General features: G+C 40.1%; 1 protein-coding gene across 9 annotated transcripts in view; it reads right to left on the bottom strand.

The window, feature by feature from the left end:
• MAST2 (microtubule associated serine/threonine kinase 2) overlaps window positions 1-26,302 on the bottom strand; it is a 203,705-nt gene that overhangs the window by 165,548 nt on the left and 11,855 nt on the right. For 5 of the 9 annotated variants that reach the window (XM_085585687.1, XM_085585686.1, XM_085585685.1 and 2 more), the window contains exons 1-2: window positions 21,534-21,816; window positions 848-995 (exon numbers count right to left, since the gene is read on the bottom strand). In XM_085585687.1, coding sequence (XP_085441813.1) covers window positions 848-995; window positions 21,534-21,701 — 316 coding nt within the window. In that variant the 5' untranslated portion in view covers window positions 21,702-21,816. Of the gene's footprint in view, window positions 1-847; window positions 996-21,533; window positions 21,817-26,302 lie in introns of those variants that run through there. The other 4 variants (XM_085585690.1, XM_021528673.3, XM_021528643.3 and 1 more) reach the window with 3 other exon arrangements.

Below are 26,302 nucleotides of genomic sequence, written 5' to 3' on the forward strand. Positions count from 1 at the left end.
CCTCTCACTGAGAATTTTCAACTCTTCCAGTTCTTGCAATAACATGCAAATAGGCAAGCAGCCTAATTAGGGAGGAAATGGGCTGCAACTTAACCCTACAGAATAACAGTGGCATTCAGGCATATCAGCTCTTTCATTCTAGACTGATCATGCAGCTCTCTGTGCTCTATTCCAGCACCACAGACTCTGATATCAGTTTTAAACAGTTGTGAAACCATACCCTAGCCCACTAACAAAGTCTCTGAAAAAAAAAGAAAACTACTGAACTTGGTCCATTTTTGGGTAGTTACTTGTCTATGCTTGCTCCAATGATTCTACAGCTGACAAACTAAATTCAATTACAAGGCTGAATATCATGCTCACAAGAAAAAACAAATTTTACACAAACTAAAAAAGATCAAGTTAGTAAGCAAGATTTTTACTTTGAATCACAATTGACTACAGTGCTTTTGAAGCAAAAAAAACCTAAACAGTAATTCAAACATGATATAAAAAGTCAGTTTTCCAGTAAGAAACAAAAGGCCAAAGTGAGCAAGCTTACAGTCAGTGCTGATGTTAGAAGGGGTAAGAATACACCAATGTGTCACCTAAAGTTTGACAACTCCAGTTTTTAGCTCTGCATATTAAATCTTAGCTTCTAACTTTTCACTCTGGGCAATATACTAAATTTCACTCTAGTTTCTACTGATGTTTCTTTTTGCATCTTTCTCTTACATAAAAGTTTGTATGCCCTGCCAACAAAGGTCACCTTACCAGTGGCTTACCGGTATCTTTTATTATGACTGTTATGCCAACAATGCTGCATCTTTAATACTAACCAAGTGTCATACTCTACAAAATGGCATACCTGACAAAGAACTTGCCAAGCTACCTCTTCGTAGCTTGCAGTCATCTTGACTTAGCTGCCGGTGGAGCTTGGTTTTCCCAGCAGATGAAAAGATGTCAGGATTGCTGAGTTTCCTGCAACGCAGTGGAGTGGACTCGGTTATCATCTCCTGGAGGAAGAAAAACATGCAAAGCTTTATTAATGCCAGCCAAGTACCCCCTGTCTGCAACATGCAATCTCCAAAGTATAAAGGAGACTGTTGAAAAAAATACAAAGAAACATACCCCACCAAAAAAAAAAAAAAAAAAAAAAAAGAACCAAAACAACAACTTTTAACATTGTAAATCCTCCTCTTTGGTGCCCCATAGCTGCACAGAAAGCACATCACAAGGTCCCTGTCAACTCTGGTCCTTGAACACCACTGCTGCAAGAAATACCATTAATAATAGTCAGAAAAACATAATTATGCTACAGCAGTTCTTTTCTCTTACAGTATTTAGGAGAAAATAGTACTGAAAAAACAAGCTCTGCTTTGATTAAAGCTATTTCCTGCTAAAGCAAAAGTACTTTCTCCAATCTTCTTCAATCTTTCTTCCATTCAGCCTATGAGTAATATACCTATAAAGAAACTGTTGCAATGTCTATTGCAACCCAAAACTCCTATTATAAGTTACAGCTCTACCAAGACCATATGCATAACTAAATAATAACTAGGATAACGATCAGCCTTTGTGTCATGTCTTTGTTATTACTACAAACAAAATTAGACATGTATTTGTCAGAAACACTCCCACACGTGAATTCCTTTCACAGCATACAGCAAAATTTCAGCCAAAATAACATAGGCAGAGCAGTGTCAAGCAAAGCCACTTGTTAGTGCTTTCCTCATGCTTTTCATTGCTCTGGAGGTGTCAAACTCTCATTCCACACCCAAAGAAGAACAACAAGCTTTGCTATCAGACATGGATTTGAAGATGTGACACTTTTCATTATAGCCCATATAGATGAACTTTTCAAGTTCTCCCTTCTCTGCAGTGTGAAACACTCCACTTGTTTTAATGGACTCTTCCATTTTATTTCAAATGCATCTCATTAGCTATACAGCACTTCAAGCCATGCTTATCCTCATAAAAATCTCATCTGAGGCAGAATAAAACTTTCCCTGTGTGATACATGACCACATGACTGAACATAGTTTTAAATTATGTTTAAATCAAAAACTAGTTTACCAGTTATGGTTTTTAATTAAAATCTGCAGATTCAAATCAAAATCTATTTCTAAAGTCATTAATTCAAATATATTCAGTCTACAGTGTTATGCCTCAAACTGTCAAATCCAAACCAGGAGTACACACTTTAAAAATCTCAAGAGGAACGGAGGAGATGGGAAAAAGATTAATAAAATAGATTTATATATTAAAAAAATTATTTGGGATTTGAAATAGAATTCTCATTTAGCTCTGAGTCATTCATTCACAACCTTTCTTAGAGCCCATGTCCTTCTAATCATGAAATCTTTTGGCACCTCATAATACTGAATAACTTTATTACTGTTTGAGGGACAGCAACGCCGTGCTCCAACATCAGCCTCAGTGGTGCACCTTTCCCAGGCTGCTCTGGATACAATTTCTTCCCTGGTTCTGGTCAGACTTTCAGTCACCACAGTGCCTAAACCAGATCACCAGAGACAGCTGGGTACCAGAGCAGGTCAGCCCACTTGCCCAGCTCACACAGCTGCAAACAGTTGTGTTGGTGCAAGAGTGGGGAGGAATAGAGAAAACTACTCAGCTGAAAAACTATTTAGATCTTATATTCCTTGTGCACATCTTGGCACAAAGAGCATCACATTTTCATTTGTCTCTGAGCTTCCCCACAAAGTCCTAAAGTCCTTCGTTTGCAGCAGCCTGTACACTTCTCCTTTTCTGTCACTTAGAGAGCTGAAACAACATCTACCTGTCTCTCTGTACTTGGGAGTAAGCTGATTAACATGAAATTGCAGCATTAGCAGTCCCCAGCACAGGGGACTCTGAAAGCTGCAGAGGCCAAGGGCAGGGAGTCTGCTGTTTCCATCCAGGATGGCAGAACATGGTTGTATTTGTGTAAGTCAATGTACAGAAACATGCACAGACACTTTCAATAAGGCCTGTCCTATGCCTACAATGTCTGAAATCTGGCACGTTTACCATCTGTGACAGTCTGAAATTATCGCAATTCAAAACAAACTAAAAAAAAAAACAAACCCCTATGAATACAGGCATTCCAGCTTACAAACTACTTAAGAACTTCATCCAGCCTACCCTCTCACCTCCCTTATGCTTCAATTCCAAATATTCCCAGTATCCTTCAGGATGCAGCTACTTCCCTGAAACTAGTCATGTGTTGATGTGTTGAAAGGCCCCGTGCATTTCAGCAGCAGTTAAAATGTCAAAGACTAACTTAAAGTGAATTGTTCTAACTGGGACTTCTTTGTTCAAAGTTTTGGGGGTGTTTGTTGGTGTTTTGGAGGTTTCACTTGGTTTGTTGTTTTGTTTTTTCCCCTGCAGGTGCATACTCCCCTCCCCTTCAACACACACACGCACCTCTCGCCAATCGTTCTCAGTGAACTGCAGCTAAATAAGAACATTCTCTCACTTGGGACACCAGGCAAGAAAAGGCACCGAAGTCAGAAACAAAACTACTCTAAGTTTATGCTACAAGCAACTTCTGTGTTTTACATCTCTCTTTCTCCACAAGATACAGACAATGCTTACCAGGCAAAGCACGTGCACACTTTCCTACCCTTCCCCTTATCCCTCTATGTACAGCCTCTTTTTATTGGCAAAAATAATTACAAATTCTTAATGCGTCTTCTTGAGTTACAGTACACAAGTCTTGTAGATCTGATAATATCTAAATCAAAGCTCCCAGCTGAAGGGCACACCTACTCCTACCACAGTATCTGATCAGCTACAGCACCCTGCCTACACGCACCTTTGAGGTCAGCCCAGTGGCATAAGCCACTTTTCAAAAAGCCATTCCCTGTGACAGCTGTCCCCTGGTTCAGCTTTCCACCAGAACGTCTACTAGAGATAAGAAAGGAATAGCAGAAAGGTAAAAACAGCTTTCCACACTCACCGAAGAATCCAGGTTGTTTTCTAGAAATGAAGGACTTGGTACATACTACATATGGAAACCTCTTCATGAATCCTTTTCTTGTTAAAGCACATTAAACACTGGGCAATATTCAGAAGACTACATAAGTGTTAAATGTCTGGAGGAAAAGGCCTCCAATCACATTCTGCTGGTTTATATAGTGTTAAGTCACTTTTCAAATAGATATTTTACAAGCTCTTTTTAAAAGTGCACTGTTCTGAGACGTCCTATTATGTTTTAAAAAATGCTAAGTGCAACACAGCCAATTTAAAATTTCATTTTCTAAGAGCTGTGCCCATATTGTGTCAGCAAAACAATGAAGAGGGAAAGTTTTAGCTTGATAACAATAGAGCTGTCTTCCATAAGACTGCAATTTATTTCATTCATCCATCAAAACCCTGCTTTGATATTGCAGATCACAGATGAGCTGCATGAAAATAGCAGTAGATCACATTACCACTCTCAAACAAGGAAGGAAAAAACTAAAGGAAGAGATCTTTCCCTGTCCTTGCCCCAAAGCAATGCATACAAAGAACACAAAAATCTTACACAACATTCCAAATTGATGAATAAAGAAACTCTTTGCAGTGATAGAACAGAATTTTGCTTACATGCTTTCAAACTACTAAATTAATCTATCAGAGCAAGTGGTTGAAGAATAGATTACATCGAACAAACTGCCGTAATTTTAAGGACTCCACTTTCACTTTTCTAAAGAAAGAAATGTTACAGTCCTAAAGATGAAAGCATTAGTAAGCATGTAACACGTTGCTCACACCGTGTGAAAAGGAGTGGAAGCCTCTCTCCATTCATTTCTTTTCAAAGGTGATAAAGAACTTCATTTACTTTCAGCCTGTGGCTTTGACCACAAGCTAAAAATCAGATTCAAACAGCCAGCTGATTCCTGCAAAGCTTAGGGCTGAAGATAAAAGCATCACCTAATCTTGATTTGCTAGGCAAAGATTATTGCTATCACTCTGTATGTACAAAGGTACACGAAAGTTTGCTCAAATAACTTGAAATAGCAGGATATTAAGAAGAATGGCCAAAGCCTTTCTTGACTATCAAAAGGCTCTAAATTTCTCAGCTCAGTCACTTACCACACTTGCACAGAAAAAGCACTAAAAGAGTTCTGATACTGGAATAACACCTAAGTCTGTTCCTCTTGCCTGAAATCTCACAGTGGGGTTGTCACACTCAGCTGGATGGGAGAATCAGATTGTCACAGGGGATGCAGACAAAATGACAAGAAGCCAAACGTGCTTCTCTATTTGCCTGATCACTATATCCCCTGTTAAAATCCTGATCTGGTCATTTCAGAACACAGCTACAAGGATCCTTCTCAGCCCTCATTGCACAGGAAGAGTTCCAAGCAACTAAAGCAGGAAATAAAACAAGCACGTAAACCACTGCAAGGATTGTCAGAAGCTCTTTTGTTTAACCACTGTTCATTTAATGGTGCTGCAAGAGAGCAGCACAGGGCTTTATTCTCCAAAAGGCAGGTGAATAATGCAAGTGTGCATTTGTGTTTAATTCAACTGCCAGGTGAAGCATCACACAATCAGCGAGATTCATACATCAGCATCAAACTAATGCTGGGATAAAACTTCTCAAGCCCTGTTTTTATAGCCTATATTTAAGAAGTAACAGATCATGCAAAGGACACTTCCTTGCATGTAACTGTGTTATAATTAAATCAAACACAAACTGCTTCACAATCTCTACAAGCAAAAGCACTCAATTGTAACTGACAAATATTCAAGGCTGCAGGTCAAAATATGTGAAACTGTTAGCCAGGGGGTGGAGAATCTACACAAAAGTTTTCTATGAACAGGAAATCCATTAGTAAGAAAAATGAGAAACCTTTTTTATGAAGCCTAATGAGCCTAACAACCTTAGGTCGTGAATCTTAGCAAACTGTTGGAAGGAAGAATGAAAATTTAGCTACAATAAACTGGCCAAGAATTCACTGTTATTAGCCCATCTTTTAAGGAATATAAATGATGAGCAAAGTAAATTGAGGGTAACTTGATACTTTCTGAATTTTTTGAAAGGACCAAAAATAGTCAACATTGAAAGATGCATTTGCTATTTTTTAACACAGTACTGTTTGTCCTTTAAAAGATAAAAGCTTATTGTGTCAGGGCTGTGTGCATATCTGAGCAGCATTCTTTTTCTTCTCTGCCTTTCCTCATCATTTTATATAATCTGTGTGCATACCCTTAATGAAAGATAAATCTGATCCTGTCATTAGGCCTGCTCTAATATACTCTAAATACACTGAAAATTAAAGGCCTAGATAACAGATCACAGACCAACTATCTATCTATATAAGTAGCAATTAGTGCAATGAATAATAGTATTTATGCTCTAGTATTTAGCACTGAAATTTGCCTTAACTTTCTAGTCTGGACATTACACAGTGAGAGGAGAGGGCCAGCAGTTTACCAGGAAGCTGGGGTGAGCCCACATGTGACCAAAATTGTAGGTTAAATAAGAATTTGCAACTAAGTCTCTTTTTAACTGTATCTGCTTAACTCATGTACTCAGGGTGCCAACAGCACCCTGAAAAATGTCAGAGACAGCAGAATCAAGGAAAATTACAGTAAATCAACATAGCTTCTTAGGGGCTATAATATATAGGTTTACAACATCAACAACAGAGAAAAGCTTTACAGAATGTATTGCATTATATAAAAGTGTCAGTATTTAAAGACAGAAGAGAGTCCTACACTATTTTTCTCTGTAGTAGATTTATTTGAAGAACTTTGCAATAAATTCTAACATTCCTACAACAGTAATTATATAGACTGAACTTAGTGTCAATATTAAGTTTTCAAAAAGACTGCAAAGCCAAGTGTTATTTGCCACAGTGATGTTTTTAACACATCATGCACACATTTGCCATTCTGAATACCTACCGCTTCCTCTGCACACTCATCTGCAGTTATACCACAGATGACAGAAATTACAAACTCAAAACTTCATGTTAAAAAAAATCCCAGTGTTAAAACCAAATAAACAAGGAAAAAAAAAAAGGAACACTCCCTAAAAGACCCAGTATCAAAAGCCCATACTATCAGATACACCCTCCTTAACTTCTTCAATGAGATTTCTTTTCCTGTTAACTCTTCAGGAGTTACATGTTTGACTAGAACGAATTAAACAAAGATTTAATGTTTCATCAGAGAAGTTAGTGCTGTTAACTTTGTTGTGAAGAGTCCCAGCTGCAGGATCACATGAAAAAGCTTGTTAAAAAGAAAAGGTAAATATTTATAACTGTGTACATTATTGGCCCCTTTCTGAGGCCCACTGAGATGCAGAATTGTTTTATCCCTAATGGAACCACAGTCTAGAAGACAAGGTAATTGATGATTAAATTATATCAGCTCGAATGTTTTGGTCCTTACACAAAAACACAAACGGCTTAAACAAAGTATTCAACCCTACTTCAAGATCTCCCTAACATCCAAAAGGGAAGAGTAATTCTTGAATTCAGCTTGTAAATGCCTGAAGCCAAATGAATTTCATCATGGGAATAAAAAGAAACAGAGCCTCTAAAGTCTGTATCAGACTTCACAGGGGCTCAAAGAAACCACTATCAATCTATCAAGACTCCAAACCCCACACCACGCTCAGTAGCTGCACTTACAACAAAACCAGTCTGAACAAAGACTGAGCATTAAAGGCCACATCATTCCTTTATCATTGCTCTTCTACCATGAGTATTGCAAACATTAAAAGGTTGTGTAGAGGAGGGAAATTAACTCCTGGCCAGATAAAACAAAACAACTCTATCATTCATCATCCTTATTCATACGCTGTAAGGATTAAAAGAAATATGACCCCACCAAAAAAGGGATTTGTAATAAAATTTGATTTTATAAGACATCAAAACACCTTCTCTCTGAAGACTTTCTTTCAATAGACTCAAAAGATGTGTCAAGCATCTGATGAGTTCCAACATCACTGACTGGGATTACTGCAAGTTCTCTTGAGCATCCTGTGTGTTATCAAATTTATCTCATTTGTCTTCTCTATTCTTATCTATTAGGTTTTACATGGTTAAATAGACATGCATGTTTAGATTTGCTGAAGACCCTAATCCACAGTATTAGCAAACCAAACTTTTCTTGTTTGTCAGTTCCCCTCAGATTTATTCTGATATTTATTACACAGAAAACACTGAACTTAACCCCTCTTAGCACAGCTAGGCTGTGAGTCAGACTAGAATGGGAACTGCTCATGGGACCAGGCCAGCAGCAGGAAGAGCTGCACTTTCATCAATGCAGGCAAAGCAACCTATGATTTCTTACTGGCTATAAAAAGGAGACTTACCAGAGGATTCTGCAGGGCACCTTCATTCCCTGCAACACTGATGCTCACTTTGGAGATTTAAGATCTCTAACTACATTGATTTATGTGCACATGACATTGTCTCATTGTCTCGTTCACAGGGAAAGAACAAACCAACATAAAAAACCTACCTATAACTGTGTAAACTCTGTTTAAAGCCCATTAAAATGTTACAATCTAATTAATTTTTATTTGAAATGTAAACTCCCTGGTTTTTTAGGAACAGAGATTAACAAAACCTAGCGGTAAATATTACGTTCATTCAATTTACACAAACAAACAATTGCTTCATAGCAATAGAACCAGGAAGAATGTGTCATCTGATTTTATAAATTTCAGACTGGAACCTCCAGGTTGACCTGGAAAACCTAACAGATGTTATCTGTATTAATATTTGATTCTTGACAAAAAACGACATAGACTTTTCTATGTCTAAGGCACAAATATCTTAAATTAAAATACTAGCTGAAAATACAAAGTTTGACAAGTGAACAATAACAATGTATTAAAATGTGTCTGCTGTATAAAAATTAATTATTTACTAATAATACAGAGTTTGAATCTTGTTTTGCAAAAGGCAATTTCCCAAGCAAAATGTTAAAGTTCATTAAGTTTGAAGTACAAGCTCTTATAAAAGTATTTATTGGTCCAGTATGAGATATTGCCCTTTAAAAACTGTCCCAAGACTAAGGAGGCCAGAGGAAAGAAGCCCATGCCCAACTGCTATTCCAAAGCTTATTTGAAATGAAGCTGCTTACAAAGAAAATATAAAAACAACTCATAAACTGAACTTTGGTGGAGAATCACTCAGGTGAGCTCAAGGGGGTTTTCTAATCAGACATTGAATGGCTACTTACAATGGGTAATACAATTTTAAGACTTGATCATAACTCTCAAAGCTCACTTGAATAACAAATATTGCACAAAGCAAAGTATGAAACCAGAAAACACAACAGGAATCCACTTTAGCTACACTAATTTTTTTGCCCAGGATTCTTTTATAGATCACAGATATGACCTGAATAGTAGCAGTGCAAAACAAAATACAACAAAAACCAATAGACTGCTAACAGTTTAAACACTACTTGTTCATATATGTGACAAAGAAAGACCAACATACAATTTAATTTGGTGTTATCATCACTGAGGAGGATCTCTATTTGGAGCATGAAAAAAATTTTTTTTTTGTGAAGTTCCAATTCTTTGGCATCAGTATTTTTGTTTCCATTAAACATCTGCAACCTTCTCACTTCCTACCACAAATGAGATAAGCAGATCGATTCAGAGCCAAAAATAAGAAGCACTTGTGTGAGGTTTTTCCTGAGAACAAATTTTCCCTGAAGTTTACCAGCAGATCTACATGCACAGAACAGGAAAAAAATTATCAATTTATAATGAACTAAATAAAATTACCAGTGGCTTTAGACCTAAACAAAACTAAGTCAACCCTTGAACACACAGTAAGTGCTTAGTTCTCAGCTTCTCTTAACAGAAATCTCATTAAATGGCAAAGATAAGCTAATTCACAATTCTTATCAATGTCTGCACAAAGAAATGGAGACTCTATAATCTGCACAAAAGCTTCTCCTCACCAAGCAGGGTAATACAGTTCCATCACAAAGGAACAAAAGCCAAATTTTTTTTCAAGGACAAGACTTAGTTCTTCCCTTCTGCCTGAGAACAGAAACAATGCCCAGTGTTAGGTTTATGAACAGCACCATGCCTTGAGCTCAAACAAAGACTGGAGTCAGCAGACACTTCTAAAGTGTGCTAAACTGGCAAAACAACCCTGGAAACAGTTTCTCTTCTGTCCTAAAAACAGAGATTAATGTAAATGTCAAAGAATATACAAATAATTAAAGTAATGAATAATTTAGCTTTCAGGGTCATATTTTTGCCACCTTCATACTGCACAGGTGCAATTTAAGTCAATTAATAAAGACATAGTTGCTACTAATATGTCACTGCATTCATCTATGCCTGGATATTTAAATATCTAAATGTCTTCAGTCACTGCAGTAAGGAGAACTCATTTATAAGCTTTCCTCTAAAAGAGTGATTATAATTTATTCATTTGTTCTCTGATCTTCTCGTGCTGTCCAGAACACTTGACATCAGTTCTGACTTGATTCTCTCATTTTCTTCTAAAGGTCTTTACTAAGGCTCCATTTTAAAACGTTATTTTTATGATAATAAAATGCTTGTAAATACACCTAATATTGAATGTTGTGATTTTAGCAACTAATAAACCTGTTTCAATTACTAGGCATTCAATTTGTAAGATGGTATTTCCTTGCTCTGGGGCATTATAAAAGCTCCTTTACAATTAAACTGGATCATGATACAGTCATGAGAGCTGCTGCTAGTCCTCAGTGAACAGAGGACACAGCTACCAGATAAACAGAATGAACATCAAAGAAACATTGCTAGACATGAAATCATTTCACTGTCAGTGCATTTTTTCCAAGTAGCACCCCACACTGACATTATACACTCTTGTCCAGTTTTTTCTTTCCTAGAGTTTAACACTTTGCTTGCATTAGTGAAGTTGCATTCTCTGAAAGCTGCATAGAAGACAAATGTAGTTTTGTCATTTGTGTACTCATTTCATAATGACAAATGGTGTTTTAAGAATGCAGAGAACACAATTTGATGATTCTGAGCTGTGTGCCCTTCAATGCAGAGAGAAGCAAATCTCCAGCTTAGCATCTGGGATATCTGGAAATCATAGAATCATGTACTGTTTTTGGTTAGAAGAGATCTTTAAAGATCATCTTGTTCCAACACCACTGCCATGGGCAAGGATACCTATCACTACACCAGGCTGTTTAAAGTCCCCTCCAACCTGCTCTTGAACCCCTGCAGACATGGGGCACCCACCACCTCTCTCAGCAACCTACTCCAGGGTATCACCACAGTCTTTGTAAAAAATTCTTCTTATATCTAATCTAAATCAACCCTCCTTCAGTTTAAAACCATCACCCCTTGTTCTGTCCCAAGAGGCTCCACCAAAAGAACTCTGCACAGGCAGACAGCCTTCCTGGAAATATGGAACTAGGCTTAAACCATTTGCAGAGTCTAACTCAGGTGTTTGTGCAGTCTTTCTGCATGTATGACCCTGAGTGGGATGAAATCAACCTACAGAGGCAGCAGCACTAACTTCCCATCACACATAGTAACAGAAAGGCATATAAGAAAACTAATATATGCAAAAATTAGGGGCTTTTAAATCATTATTGAGCTCAAAGCATGACAGCTGTATTTCCAAAGGATAAAAGGAAGACAGGCTTGAGCATCAATTAATCAATCTGACAAGTACTGCATTTCATAGAAGTCTTCAAGCTTCCTGAAATGTTTTCTCAAGTTTTCATCCCACAGACTGAATCCCCCTCACTCCTTGGTGGATGTACCTTTTCCACTTAGTTTCTGTTTGTCCGGATTAACAAAGCACAACAAAGTGTCTCGAGTTTGGGTCTAAATGCACACATAATTTAGTCTTCAGCAAAACTGCCTGCTGAATGCTGCAGGTCAGCATTTATTTACCACTGTAACCTTTCTGTATGTCTCTTCCTTCCTGAAAGACGATCTGCCCTGTGAACTCTTCCATCAAATCCCACAGGGGAAATTCAACAGGGATGGCAGGACCTACACAATCTATTACTGGGTTTTAATCCTCTTGTGCTAGCAGCTAACATACCCAAGTGATAAACACACACAGTGTATATCCAGCAATTTCCACAAGCCAGCTCACAGCCACTGCAAGAAGTTAGGACCAGCTGAATGAGTCCCTTAGAAGCAAAAACTTCACTGGAAATCTGTCCTGAATGGATTGCTGGGTGTTTGGACAATGAGCAGATAATGGAAGGTGCATTCTAGAAGTGCACTGAAAATCAGCTTCTTATTGTAACTCTTGTTAAGTATTTTTAGCATTAGCTGAATTAGCTGATTTGTCAAACACCTACAAGAGTTTCAGAACACAGCATGACTCAGTAAATTCAAGACAAAAATTTGCCAAGTATCAATCAATTAACTCATCACCTTATTTTGGCTACAAACAGCTGAGAATGTTTATGGTGGATTACTTCTCACACCTTAAAACAAAAATCATCAGAGAAAGTCTTTCTATATAGACAGCTCATGAAGACGTGTCTGGACTGAAACAAAATCAGAAATTACACTTCAAAAATTCTTACACTCCCCAGAGTCCACCCTCAACAATGCCATCTGCTTCTGGAAATTTAAACATGCACATAGAATGTTTTGAATTTCTGTCTTACTTTTACATTCATAAAAATCCAGACCAACTAAAAGGTTTTAAAACATGTTTTATTGGTAGAAATGTTTACTATATGTATAACAAAAAGTGAAAATATATATGATTCAACTCCAATAGCAAAGACAGTATTTTTTTTTCTGGAAAGAAACACAGCATCATCCTGTTTTCCACATACATAATAGATTCCATTAACACTAGAGCAATTTCAAATAGCAAAAAAATTAGAAGCTACGCTTCCAAATTATTGCAAGACTAGGCCATCAGTCTTGAACCTCTTCCCTCACTGCACTGTAACATGTATTTCTAACAGAACATTTGAAAATAACTTCTGACAGATTACTAGATTTAGGATTTGTGGGACATAACTGTAAATTAAATAAAAAACTCAAAAGACACAGCTTAGAGGAAGAGCAAATTAAAAAGTTCTAAATCTGGTTTCAAAGGTAGTTTTTTCAATGTCCATGTTTCTTCCTTCAAAGAGCAGCATTTTCACCAGGCTTCAAACAGTACTATTTCACTACAGAAATACACTAACCACAGCACATCATTATTTGATGTGGAAATAAAATCACTGAGATTCTATATGACTTGCCCATTTATCTATTGTGGTTCCTGAGGAACAAAGTCTTGCTGAGGGATAAAGCATTTCGGTTCAGTCTCAAATAGTTCACCAGCTTGGTGGTCTTCACTGCTTCATGCTACTCAGCTTCCATGAATAGGAATGAAATAAAATTAAGTAAATGTCTATCATCATATCTACAAAAATCCACTGCCTTTCTTATAGCACAAAAGCTATGTTGGCTTATGACAAGCAGCATGGGCAACAAAAAATATCAGAGAAAAATAAAGAATTGCCCCTTCTAAAGACTCTTAAGAACTACCTTGACAGGCAGGACAACATTTACACTGTGCTGCAAGAAGGCAGGTGAGCTTGCTCAAGAAGTCAACTGCTAGGTGTAAAGTCACACATACCCATTCCTCCAACACTATAACACTTGGATATGTTACTTGGTTTCCCAAAGCCTCCAGTCAGGAATATATCCAAAATCTTTGAATGCTTTGCAACTGCCTAATCCTAGCCTTGGACAGCACCCCACTGTTATTCTCAAGTGCTCTGTAACAAACAGTAAGTAGCACCAGCCTTCCCCTTAAGGCTAATAATTTTTCTAAAGAAAAGCTGTGCCACCCCAAACCCAGGCACTTCTGACAGAAGAATTCTCTTGGCTTCTTCACTTCTATTCTGCTTTTGCAAAGAAATGCAGTGTACTGCATCTTCCCACTGCCTGCTTAGCTATTCTATATTCAATATATGAAATTAATGTGGCTAATACAATATTTGCTCTTACTCTTCACTTGTGACAGGAAATCAAAGTCTCACATGGGCAAGCTGAATCATCTAAGCTGCTGATGCAATGTCTACCTAGTTATTGATTTACATAACAGAAATTTGTCCATTAATACTCATCTTTGAGAGAAGTGATGATTCCATTTTCTCAGGCCAGAGAAGTGCCATCAGCCCTCTGGTGCCACGCTGCTCTTACCCACTGCAGAACTGGTCACTTAATTCCACATCCCTTTGTCTGCATCTGGATTTATCTTTGGGCTCAATTCTGTTATTATCCAATAAGCACATTACAGAATTGATCCGTTGATTCTATTCCCCTTTGCCTGCTTTTAGATGATTCTTTCCCTCAGTCACTTTTTCAGCACCCCACATTTTTAAACATTAGTATGAACACACAAGTGAACTCAGATGAAGAGCTTGCCAGGAGCTGCCATCTCTGTTTGATGAGGACACAGAAAGGCAAAACTACAGCTAATGAAGAAGTCAGGCAGAAGCAGCTCTGGCATCAACAAGAATCAGCTTATGGCAGGCAGTGAGACACACCTATGGGGCACTGCCAGGTTTGTTCTTTCTGGTTTCTTCTCCTGCTTCCTCAGAAAAAGGACAGAGAAGAAAACAAAGACAGAACCACGAGTGTCACAAGAGAACAACTGATTCCTCCGCAGCTACACCCTGGCTGCTTCACTGACTTCATTTCTCCATTGAAAAGGGAATAAACTTCAGAAAATAAAGTCTGAGGATAAGTAAGAATGCCTGCCAGCTAACCATGCACTCTGGACTTCTAACCATATTAGAAGCTCCACAGGCTAGAATTGTGCTTTTTATTGGAAACAGCACTTTTTTTTTTTGCTTTCTTCCTACCATAAAAAAGAGACAGCAACAAAGGAAGATGGGGAAAGGAAGTTTGAAGTCTGCAAACACTAACTGAATTTTTAGTGGCAAGCTCCAATCACAACTTGCAACTCAGGAGTCTTTACCTATGTCCTCTTTAGGAACTTCCTTTAGCTCCCTTGACCAAAGAGACACAAGTCAGAACTACCCTAAAATCAATCCTAAACAACAATGTCACAGAACAGGTAGCAGTAACCATTTATATAAACAGATGGTTCCTGATCTTCTAGAAGGCAGTAGCACTCCATCCCTCCTTTAATAAAAAGGGGCAATGATGTTTTACAGAACATATTTGGCTATGATTAAGCTATGCTTGCTTTTATAGAATATGTAATGTGAATAGTAAAAACTACACTTGATTGCAAATGCAATCTGCATTGCTAGCACTAAGTCCATTTGATTCAGTTTATGTGCTTGAATTTTCAAAATAAACCTTCATTTTCTTCAGATTAAGTTTCATCCCAGCCTGTAGGTTTTGACATGAAGCTATAAAGAACAGCTTTGAGTGCTATGAGCTGTTACCCACAGGGTCCATGACTGGGGGAGCTGCAACAGAGCTGTGATCAACAACCTGAGAGTCAGAGCTGTAGAGAAAACTGAGAAGCAAAGTGCCAAATGAACTCCAAAAACTTTATTCTTCACTTGTCAATCAAAAGGGAAGAGTCATGGTAGAGATAACCAAAGAACACCAAACTGTTCTGCAGTCTACATACAGAGCTCATCACAACAGGGGTACTGCCTTTACTAGCACTGATGTCACCTAGAGGGAAAAGAAAAGAAAACACTTAGTATATTTGAAGTACAAAAGTTCTAATTAGGAAAAAAGAAAGATCTCTTCAGTTTCCAGGCTTGCCACGCAGCAAGGAAAGCATGGTAACAGCTCCTCTGCAGTTGTGGAGACAAAATAAATCTGAGTAGCACTCTGGGGTTTGGCCAGTTTCTCCCTGCTGGTCACTGACTGCTTTCCAAAAAAGAACAGGGTGAGAAGTCAGTGGAAAAGATCCTTTGCTATTCCTTCCAAGAAAAAAAAAAAAAGAATCCAAATATAAAGTCAACATGAAAGGACTAATAAGCCTTCTAACCTATCGTTTATAAGTAGTCTTGGACCAATTTGCATGATTTTACTCATAGATGGAGGAGAAATATCCACACATGCATAATGTTACAAAACCCTCTCTCATATGACACACCCAACTGTGGTAATGCAATCCCCAAAATTGCAAAAAGACAAGTACCCAAAAGTAGTGAAGGGGGAAGCCTGTCTGCGATCACACTATCTCGGGCTGCTGCCAGAATATTACCTGGGTTTGGCAAACACTTCAAGAACAATCAAGAGGGAAAAGCACAGAGTTCTAGAAGCAAAAGAACTCAGTGTCTTCTGTTCCAACCAGAGCTCAATTTTACATTTCAAATACTTCTACATGGAAAAGAGATCAGATAGTAGAGAATTTTTACTGCCTGTGCTAGCACAGGCATATTCCACAGCTGAAAGTTGGCCATTAGACAAAACAAGCGTTGAAGTAAGATGTCGTTTAGTTTTCTAACTGCAGGAATAATTAAACATTGGCAGAGCTTTCAGAAGAGGTGACAAACACACCATGATCTAATGCTAAGATAAGATCAGTTTCTAAGAGAGTTGTTTTAATTCATCTTTCAGGAAAGCTTCACAGACTGCACATGTGGGGAAATCACACTGGATAACCTCAGTGTTCCATTTTGGCTTTGGGACAGAAAGATCTACAAAGTTTCAAAGACAGGTGGGAAAAAAAGGATTATTTTTGTCACTCTCAGAAAGTTTGTAGCACTACAATTCCAAGAGACAGTCATTGTTAAATGAATTGATTGTAAGTCAGTTAGCTTGTTCAAAGCTCAGGACATACTTTGTGTCCAAGCAGAAATTACTAAACCTACTGTCTGAAGAACACACAGGATCTCCCTTCTGCAGGCAGGTCAAAATTTACAGCTGGAGGCAGCCCACTGCACTGACTGCCCTACAGAAAGAGCTCTCCAACACAAAACTAAGCTGGACTAAGGAGGTGTTTGGCCTTTCCCTGTACTATGTTTGCACTTTTCCTGCTGGCATCCTCCAAACATTTTCTATACAACAAACAGACACAGCAGGGAACCGTTCAGGTTTAGCAACATTTCAGTCCAGGTCTTCATGAGCAGCAACTGAGTTAAACTTTATACACAACAAATGGACCATCTACCCCAAAATCCTACCTCATCAACTGGCAGTTCCTCACCAGAGCCCTAGACTGCTTGTTGAGATTCTGCTACTATTTCCCCATTCATCTCTTATTAACTAACAAGGCACAAAGTCATGGAATCTACTCAAATCCTTCCCTGGTTACCCACAGCAAGAGTGGGAAGCTTGTCAGAAGTGAAGGGGTATGTTTCTGCTCCCTCACATCTCCAAGCAAGCATCCCTGGGTAGCACTCCCTAGCTCCCTGCATGCCTTTAGAGCAGAAAATGTCATTCAGTCATGCTCAGTGCTCAGTATTCTCTGTTTTTTCTCTCTGACTCTCAAAACCTCCATCCCACTAGACCTGCCACAATACTTCAGTTTTCTTCACATCTGTTTTATCACCCCTCTGCTTTTAGAAGAAGAACACATTTAGATTTGTTAGGGACACATTAGCTCCCACTCCTCGTGGAAAAAAAAAAATAACAAAGACATGCCATACAGACAAGTAAAAGCAAGCATCATGCATTTGCCCCATTCCAGTGTTCTCCTAGACTTTAGCTGATTTCAGGTGTTTTCCTCAGGTGAATCCAGCCTACCTATTAAATAATGTTCAGTCTTAATCGCCTCCTTTGCATCTATTACATCCCTTGGGGAAAAAAAAATAAAAAGTACACATATTACCTTGAGCATGAAGATCCACCTCTTGCAAAGCCTGAGTCATCACTTGATACCAGAGGATACAGTGAGTTGCTATTTGCTACCTAACCCCTGCAGACCAACCACAGTCTTGTATAATTCCATCACAAACCTCTTCTAGAAACAGAAGAATCCTTTCTATGAGGACTTTGTCTTCTACCTGAAGGGAAAAAATGCTAATAAAAGCAAATTTGACAAATATTGGCTATGATCCATGTCAAATCTTTCACTATAAATATCACTAAAACTAATTATGTCAGCATGATATGGAAACAGCCTAGTGCTTGAAATGTGCCTCTGCATGAGGGGGACTGTCATTCATAAACAACCATCACTTTCACCTCAACTTCCCATTTTTCTCCTTCAATGCAGTGAGCAATCATACAAAGATTAAACTGACCCTTTACAGAAATCCAAGTGGGCTGTGTTCGACAAAGATGCCCTCACTCAATGAAACTAAAATGTCACAGAGTAAGAAGGACAATTCAGTCATGAATTTATGACTGATAAACAGGAAGTTGGAGCAATTGGTCTTTTTCCCAAAAAAGAAGGATCACCAGTGGAGTCTCACAAGGATCTCTTCTGGGATCAACACCTTCCATATTTTAAAGCAAAATCTAGCAAAGAAGTTTGACACTTACGAGACAGAGTTTGCTGACAATGCTTAAAGTTATTGAAGATTGCAAAAGCAATGTCCAAAGATCTGAAGAAGACTTTAATCATACAGTTTAAGTGGGCTGTAAAATAGCAGGTAAATGTAAAATGATGCATAGTATTAAAAAAATATGTACACAATGACAAATTCTGAACATGTTATTATCACTTAAAAGAGTGACTGAAGTTATCACAGTTCCACAGAAGAGCCAACTCAATGCTTGAAGGTTGTCTAGAAAAAGCATGCAGAAGATTAGAGAATGAAACTTAATATGCCATGTAAGTTTACTGGGTGGCATATGCTGAAATACTGTAGCTGGTCCTGGTTATTGTAACTTGGATTCCTGCATCACTGTCTCCAATCAAGAACACACCTGCAAAAGGTGCAAAGAAGACCGCAAGGACAATGAAAGGGGCAGAGTAACTTCTTTCTGAAATGCCTCTGGAAAAGTCACAAGCAAGGAATGGTAAATAAAAGAAAAAGTCATCAACCCGTAAGACACACAGAATAACATGGATTCTCCTTTTCACCTTCTTCCAATACAAGAAGGAACAAGCAAGGCATGAAACCAAGCAGGCAGAAAGTTTAAAAGCAAACAAAAATAAGTGTTTTTTCCACACAAAATGTGTTTAAGCCCTACAACTCAGCCACAGGATGTTGTGGATGCTACAAGCATACATGGCTCCAAACACTAATTGGACAAATTCATAGAAGAAAAAACCCACTGGGGGCTCTAAAAACAAATATCACCTCTGGTTCAGGAAACCTATGAGCCACAAATTACTGGAGGCTGGGAGAGGCATTTCCTCAATATACACTGTACTCTTCTCCAAGCATCTGTTCTTGGCAGCTGGGAGAGGCAGGATACTGGGCGAGAGGGATCTTTAATGTGCCCAAGTACAGTCATTCTTAATTCTTGCATAATGCACAAGAAAGCACAAACATTAATCGTGTGCACGTCGGAACTACAAGTAGAGCAAAGGATTTCAGATTTTCAAAGGCCTTAAGGTCAGTACAGTGATTAACTGCTGCAGTCACAGTTTGATAAGGACTTTTTTCAACACTGGAGTAGTTCAGCCTCTCCCAGCCACAAACTTGTGCAAATGTATGGCAAACAAAGAGATGTGAATTTAATCCAGAATGGTTCGCTGCAGCTGTGCACACTGTTGCACTGGCACTGCTGAGAGCACGTTACAGACTTGGGAACAACTGGGCTACTTAAATCAGAAGGGCCCCAAAGGAAATGTTTGTCAAACTACAATCTGGATCAGTGAAAATGGAGTATTTCACTGTCTTTTGCATCTCAGAAGGCCTTCTTTACCACATGCGCACTACCAAGACATTTAAATAAATGCTGAATTATTGGTATTTAAAGACAGAACTGCTGTTTGTCACATTTGTCCAACACACCCATTTGCAGCTGTTTACCACACTTAAAAAACCTTAAATGAAAGACAAAAGGGGAGAGGGGATGAGAGCTTCTCCTTAGAAGTTCGGGGAGTATCTCACACAAAGTTGAGTAGAAGCTTTCTTAACTTTAGCTGAAAAACTCCTCCTCCATCACACCAAATACCTGCCAGCACACAAAAATCTGTTCTTACAAGTCACTTCAGGTCCTAGTCAGAGTGCCCAAGTTAAACACAAACTGGCACTATTTCCCATTAAAAAGCCTTGTGCATCTCAAAAACCGACACTTGTGAATTTGCAGTCTTCCCTGGTTTGCAGCATTGGGGTTGTTTCTGTGAAACTGCCCGAGTGTTCAATACATTATTCAAGACATAGCATATTCTATGTACAGGATTTGTAAGTTTCATTCACACTACCAAGAATGGAAATAATTTCCTTCAATTTCCATGTCCATATAGAAAACAATATGTCAAAACTATACAACAAACACGTTGCTGCTGCATTTGGTTGCTCTACAAATTTGCCCATTTCATGGACAGCTGGGTGACCTCTTCCGATTTTAGATACTTTTTCCCTGAATAAAATTGTAACATTCCTTAGCTTTTTCAGGAAAGAATAAGCATCAAAAGCAGCAGCCCCTCTCAACCATCTGGCCTAATAGCACTAGAGAATAAAATAATAGAGATCTCCTCTTCCAGGGCCCAGTCTGACAAATCTGTATTCAAGAGATATCCTCTAGTCAAAGCCAAAATCCAAGGCTCCTATAATTGAAGGCAATGTAATGCAGCTTTTCTAGGGAAAAAAACCTAAGAAATTATTTTTAAAATAGCATTAACCCGTGCATCTGCAACAACGACATAAACTTAAAACACTTTTTTGACAAAGAACCTAGGCTTTCTCTTTGCTCCAAAAAATGGCAAAACAGGGCAATGAATTACTGCATCCCAGGAATCTTCATACTTGTGATACCTCTTCCTTCTCTTGAAACAAACAAAAAAATAGCATTAGTTGTCACCTACATTTTTCCACTGCAAAGTGTCACCTCCCATTTTTACGTCTTGTAAAATTAGGACTACAAAACCAAAGTGTTGATGATCCTAAACTTTGGTTTAGCATGTCTCTGTTCTCTCGTCCTTGTAATCCAAAGCACCAATCAGTAGATCCTATTTTTGTGAATATGAAAGACGTAAAAGTGGACACACTGAACTTACATACTCTCACATGTAACAAGCCTGCGCATTTTCAAATCTCTGCAAAGGTACAGTGTGTTCCCTAAACAAACCACTTCTGGAATTAAGACCTAAAATGCTGGAAGATGCATCATAATTATCATGGCGATTAGGAGTGACCTACAGAGGGTTACTAGAAAGATGTACTCTGCGATTAGTAACACCAGCCAGCACACGGCACACACCCGATTTCACTGCATCCTCCCCCGCCTTCCGCGGCACGCGGGCAGGCTCCCGGTACCGCGGCTCCCGCAGCGCTCACTCACTCACTCACTCACTCACGCCGCCAGCACCGACACGGACACGCCACGCTCCCACCCCCGCTCTTCTGGGGGCATCTACCTGCGGGAGCGCACGGAGCGTGCGAGGATGCTCGCAGGCTGCCGCCGCACCGGGCGGCTCCCGCCCCGCGCCCCGGCCGCTCTGCCCGGCCGGAGCGCCGCGGTCCCGGCCCGGGCAGAGCGGACCGGCCCCGCCACGCGGGGCGCGTCTCCATAACAACGGCGACCCGCACCCGCGCCCCGGCTTTACCCGCTCCGGCGCCCCCGCGGCCCGGGCGTCCTCCGGCTCCTTCCTGCCGCCGCCCCCCAGCAGGGCGGCTCTGCGCTCCGCCGCGCTGCCGGACACCGCCCGCCCGGGCTCCCTCCGCGCCGGCGGCGGCGGCGCCGCTTTGTCCCCCCGAGAGCGGCCCTTCCTCATCGCGGCGGCTTCTCCTCCTCCTCCTCCTCAGCGGCGGCGGCGGCACGGCCGGGGCCCCATGGCGGGCGGCGGTCAGGGAGCGCCGGGGCGGCGGGGCGGCCGCGGGCACCTGCGCGCGGGGCGCGCGGGCGCGGACATGCCGCGCGCTCCCGCTCCCGCCGCCTGTCAGCGAGCGCGGCCGCCGCGGCACCGCCCCCCGCCCGCTCTCGCGAGAGCGGCGCGAGAGCGGCCGGAGGAGGAGCGAGCCGCGGGGGCGCCGGGGCCGCGGGGGGGCTGCGAGGTGTGAGATCGGGGTGCCTCTTGCGGGAGTGAGGGCAGCGTGTGTGTCCCACAGAGTCGGTCTCCCTCCCTGGCGGCGTTCCTGAGCCTGTGCTCTGGAGCAGGGAGGTGGGAGCAGATGAGCCGCTGTGGTCCTGTGCAGCCTGAACCGTGCTGTGACTCTGCGATTCTGCAATTCTACCAATGAGTCGGACTGGACAGGACCACAGTCTGCTCCAGCCTCCCTGCTCAAGCAGAGGCACACGATGGCATCCAGAGAGCTCTGGAACATCGCCCGGGGGGAGACTCCACAATCTCCATGGGCAATCTGTACAAGTGTGTGGTCATCCACAAAGTTCTTCCTCATAGTCAGGTAGAACTTTCTGTGCGTCATTCTGGCCCTGTGTGATCCGAGATCAGCTCAGATGTCCAGCACAATCCAGCTTCCCTGGCAATAAATTCTTAATTGTCCGTGAAAATCTCAGGTGGGTGCAGGACCTTCCCGGTGGTTTTATACGTAGACAGTCCCATTGGAAAAACGCCACAGAGTTCCTCCAGCAGGACACGGTGGGGTTCCAAGCCCCACAGTGCCCAGGCGAGTGGAGAACCTCTGGGCTTTCCACATCCCTCGACAGGAACTCTGAGCTGCAGGAGAATGTTCACCAGCTGTGCCCCTCCACTTCTTAGGGTGTGGATTAAGATATAATTCACCATCTTAGCAGAAAAGACAAACCTTCAGAGATTCATTACCTCAAGGAGTAGTGAGAGAATATCATCATCTTGTGTTTCATCTCAATAGTTCACACCCTCTCGGCATTTTTGTCTTTGCAAATTATTTCTTGAGGGTTTAAGTTATCTGTTTCTGCATTCATTTTTCACAAAAGCAGCTTAGAGGTTTTGGGGTTTTTTCTTCGCTATTACATAGTCAGGAATCTTGTTGCTCCTACAGAAAAAATAACTCATTTTTCTATTTTACCAAGCTAAAAGGCTCATACATCTTCAACCAGGAAATCTACTTGTATAAAATTTTTATTCATTTTGTACAAAGACAACAAAAATACAATTCCCAACAATTTATTGAGGTAGAAGTATGGGAGCATTTTTAAGTAATTACTAATGTTTAAATGCTTGCTGAAAACTATTACAGGATGCTGGATTAGTCAAAGAGGTCTTTTTCCACCATAATTGTATATGATGAGGATGGACAACCATGTGGAACTTCCCAGCTGGGAATCCTGCTCTAACTAAATGTAAATAATGTAAATTTATGGAATCTTGGCGTCCTTGTTAATGTGAGTCTATTAGGATGGCACAGTGCCTCATCATAATTTGGCTGGATCTTTGCCCTCTTGCAGCACAGATGCCAATTAGTTATCTGTTGGTTATGGCCTGTGGGACACCTTGCTCTAGCTCACACCTGTTTGCTTCATGTGCCAGAAAGGAATGCATGCACACAGGAAGAAAAGTCACAATGAGGATGTGTATAACATTACCTGTCTAACATATTAAACAAATAAATATGTTAGAAACAAATCTTCACTAGTTCGTTTTAGACAGAATTGCAAATAATCGCCTTCTGGTTCTGTATTTTAAATTAAAAATTAAAAATATCTTTCATTTCTCCGAATCAAAAAGCTATTTGAGAGTTAATAGGACATTTTATTTGTGAAGAGATTGTGTTTGGTTTGCTTCTGGCTCATTTCCTTCCCCATTTAGTACTTTGGACTCAAAATGTCTTTCCAATATTTTTGAAACAAAAGAACAGTGAGGTTTCATATTAACAGAATAGGAAAAATACTCCTCATTTTACTGATTCTTCCATATTTTTTTCCATTTAAACATGTCACTGAATATGACCTGAATCTTCAGACCAGTCTGAGTGACCTGATTTTTCTTTTCCATATGAGCTAGTTTTCTGCATTTTTTTTTTCCAGTTTTAAATAAAAGTGAACGAATCATGAGAGGCTTGGCAGGGAAAAGGAGTACAGATTAATGAGGCAGAGCATGGTGTGGTGCTACATCTATGCTCATGATGTTTGTTTCCAGAAATCTTCTGTCATATTAAAGACAGAAAAGGAATTAATAAAGGCTTATAAAGGGCATGATTCTTAGGTTATCTACAGTGACTAACACAGAGCAGGGCACCAGCATCTGTGTAGCTTGTGTGTTGACACTCAGCTAATGCAGTTTCTCTTTGCATTTCCAGATATTTCCTTTCCCTGGCTTCCACCCTGTTTTTTTTCCCAGATAAAAAAGGTCTCAGCATTCTCTTCTGATGCAGAAGGTAGCTGGAATGATACTGTCAGGAAAAGTTCCCTTCCATTCTTCTCTAGCTGGTTTAAAGGGACTTTGGTAAGGCAGAACACAGTCTACTCAAACTCACTCCATATTTTCTGGAATGATAAATTCCTCTGCAACATTTTTATGACTGCTTAGCACACAGCTATGGCAGTAATTCCTGGAGCTGGAAGAGAGATATGCAGACTGAAGCTGTGAGGTTAAAACCTCTTTATTCCAAACAGAATAGAAAATGCTAAATAGTAGAAGTCATTCTGCTGAGCGAGAGAAGTTCCTCTTCAAAATGAAATACTTAATCATTTGAATCCCTATTAAATTTGGCCATTTGGCAAAATCAGTGCCACACATAGCCCAGCTGATCACCTGCTTCCACTGCATCACTAATGCCATCAAACAAGTCTGTCACTGCATCCTGTCATTTGTCATTCCACTCACACTGTACACACAGCCTTCCCTCTCAGTATTTGTGCTCTGTACGAGACAGAGGAAATGGCTTTGGTTGTTCTGCATGTGAATCTGTCACGCACCTTCTGTTAGTGACCCAGTTCTAATGGTATTCACAGACAAGTTCTGGGCTTACACTGGAATACTAATGTTTGGCAATTGGCAATGTGCAGTCAGCAGGAGGAAGGCACAGGACTGTGGCATGTCGTGCTGTACCTGCACAGAATCTCAGTAATGACAAGTAATTAACAGGCTGCACATCATCACCCTGACTCCTGCCTGTTTCCTCAACTCCATGCATGTGACAGCATTCTTTCTTCAAGATTCACCAAAAAAAAAAAAAAAAAAAAAAAGGGCATGATACAACTAGAGAATACCAGTTACAAGCAAAATAAAATATACAGGTAACAAAGTCCCATGGAGCTAGCTTTGACTGAGACTAACCCATTACTCTTTATAGAATGAAGAATTCTTTTGTTCAGCAAATTCAAAATCCCTGTCCCAGATCTGCCAGGCTGGTAATGCATGCTGCCTGCATAGCACAGGAGTGCAGCCACAGAGTACATCTCCCCATCAGCACCCCCAAGCTCCCAGGGAAATGGTGAGAAACAAAGGATTTTCCAAAAGAGCACAGGAGAATTAGTAAGTCTGGGACCTTGACACAATTTAGAGAAAATTTCTTGTCATCTGGATCTAGTGAGGTCTGGTGTTTGAGAATCACAGAATATTTTGGGTTGGAAGAGACCCACAAGATCATCAAATCCAGCTCTTAAGTGAATGGCCCACATGGGGATTTAACCCACAACCTTGGTGTTATCAGCACCATGCTCTGACCAGCTGAACAGGGCCAAAAAGGTCCATTGTAGACATTTGTGTAATTAATAAAAATACTCATAGTCACATGAGGACTTTTTACAGGAAGGCTTGAAACAGTCATGCTTCAAGGCACAAACTAAACATTGACTTAAGGAGGATTAGGAAGAACTTTCTTACTAGAGGGTTTTTTCCATTCAAATATACTATACCATATATTTTTCCAGTGCATCTTCACTGGAAACTACTACTATAAGTCTGTTTTAGGGACAAACTAATGAAGTAAACCAACAGACATATGAATGGCTATTACTAGATCTAGATATAACAAAATTCCAGTCATAACTGGATATGATTTGCTTTCCAATAGTTATTTTCCTTCTTTGTATACCATGAAGGACATGTATCCTTGTTTGTAGTGATGCAGTATGTCAAAATGACAGCTTTGCACTGCTCTAATCTTGTTCTAGGTGTCATATTTACATCTGATAAGGAAGTGGAAGATAAAAATATGAAAGTATGTAGTAGAAATTAGAAATTACAGTTGTGAAGTATCAGGAGAGCTTAGTGCAATAGCTGAGTTAACAGCACTTCTTAGCTACAAAAGCTCATCAAACACATTGTAGCTTTAAATTGAGGAAGAGACCAGTGAATGTGTTACTGCTCTCTGTCAGTTTGGGCTTGGCTGTACAGCAATTGCTACAATAGGGCTGCTACCCCTGTGTGTGAACAGAAGACAAATCACACAGCACAAAAACACGTATATTAGTGTATATTTCTGAAAGGTC

The sequence above is a fragment of the Lonchura striata genome, chromosome 8, assembly GCF_050655825.1.
Source record: "Lonchura striata isolate lonStrDom1 chromosome 8, ASM5065582v1, whole genome shotgun sequence".
Classification (NCBI taxonomy): Eukaryota; Metazoa; Chordata; class Aves; order Passeriformes; family Estrildidae; genus Lonchura; species Lonchura striata.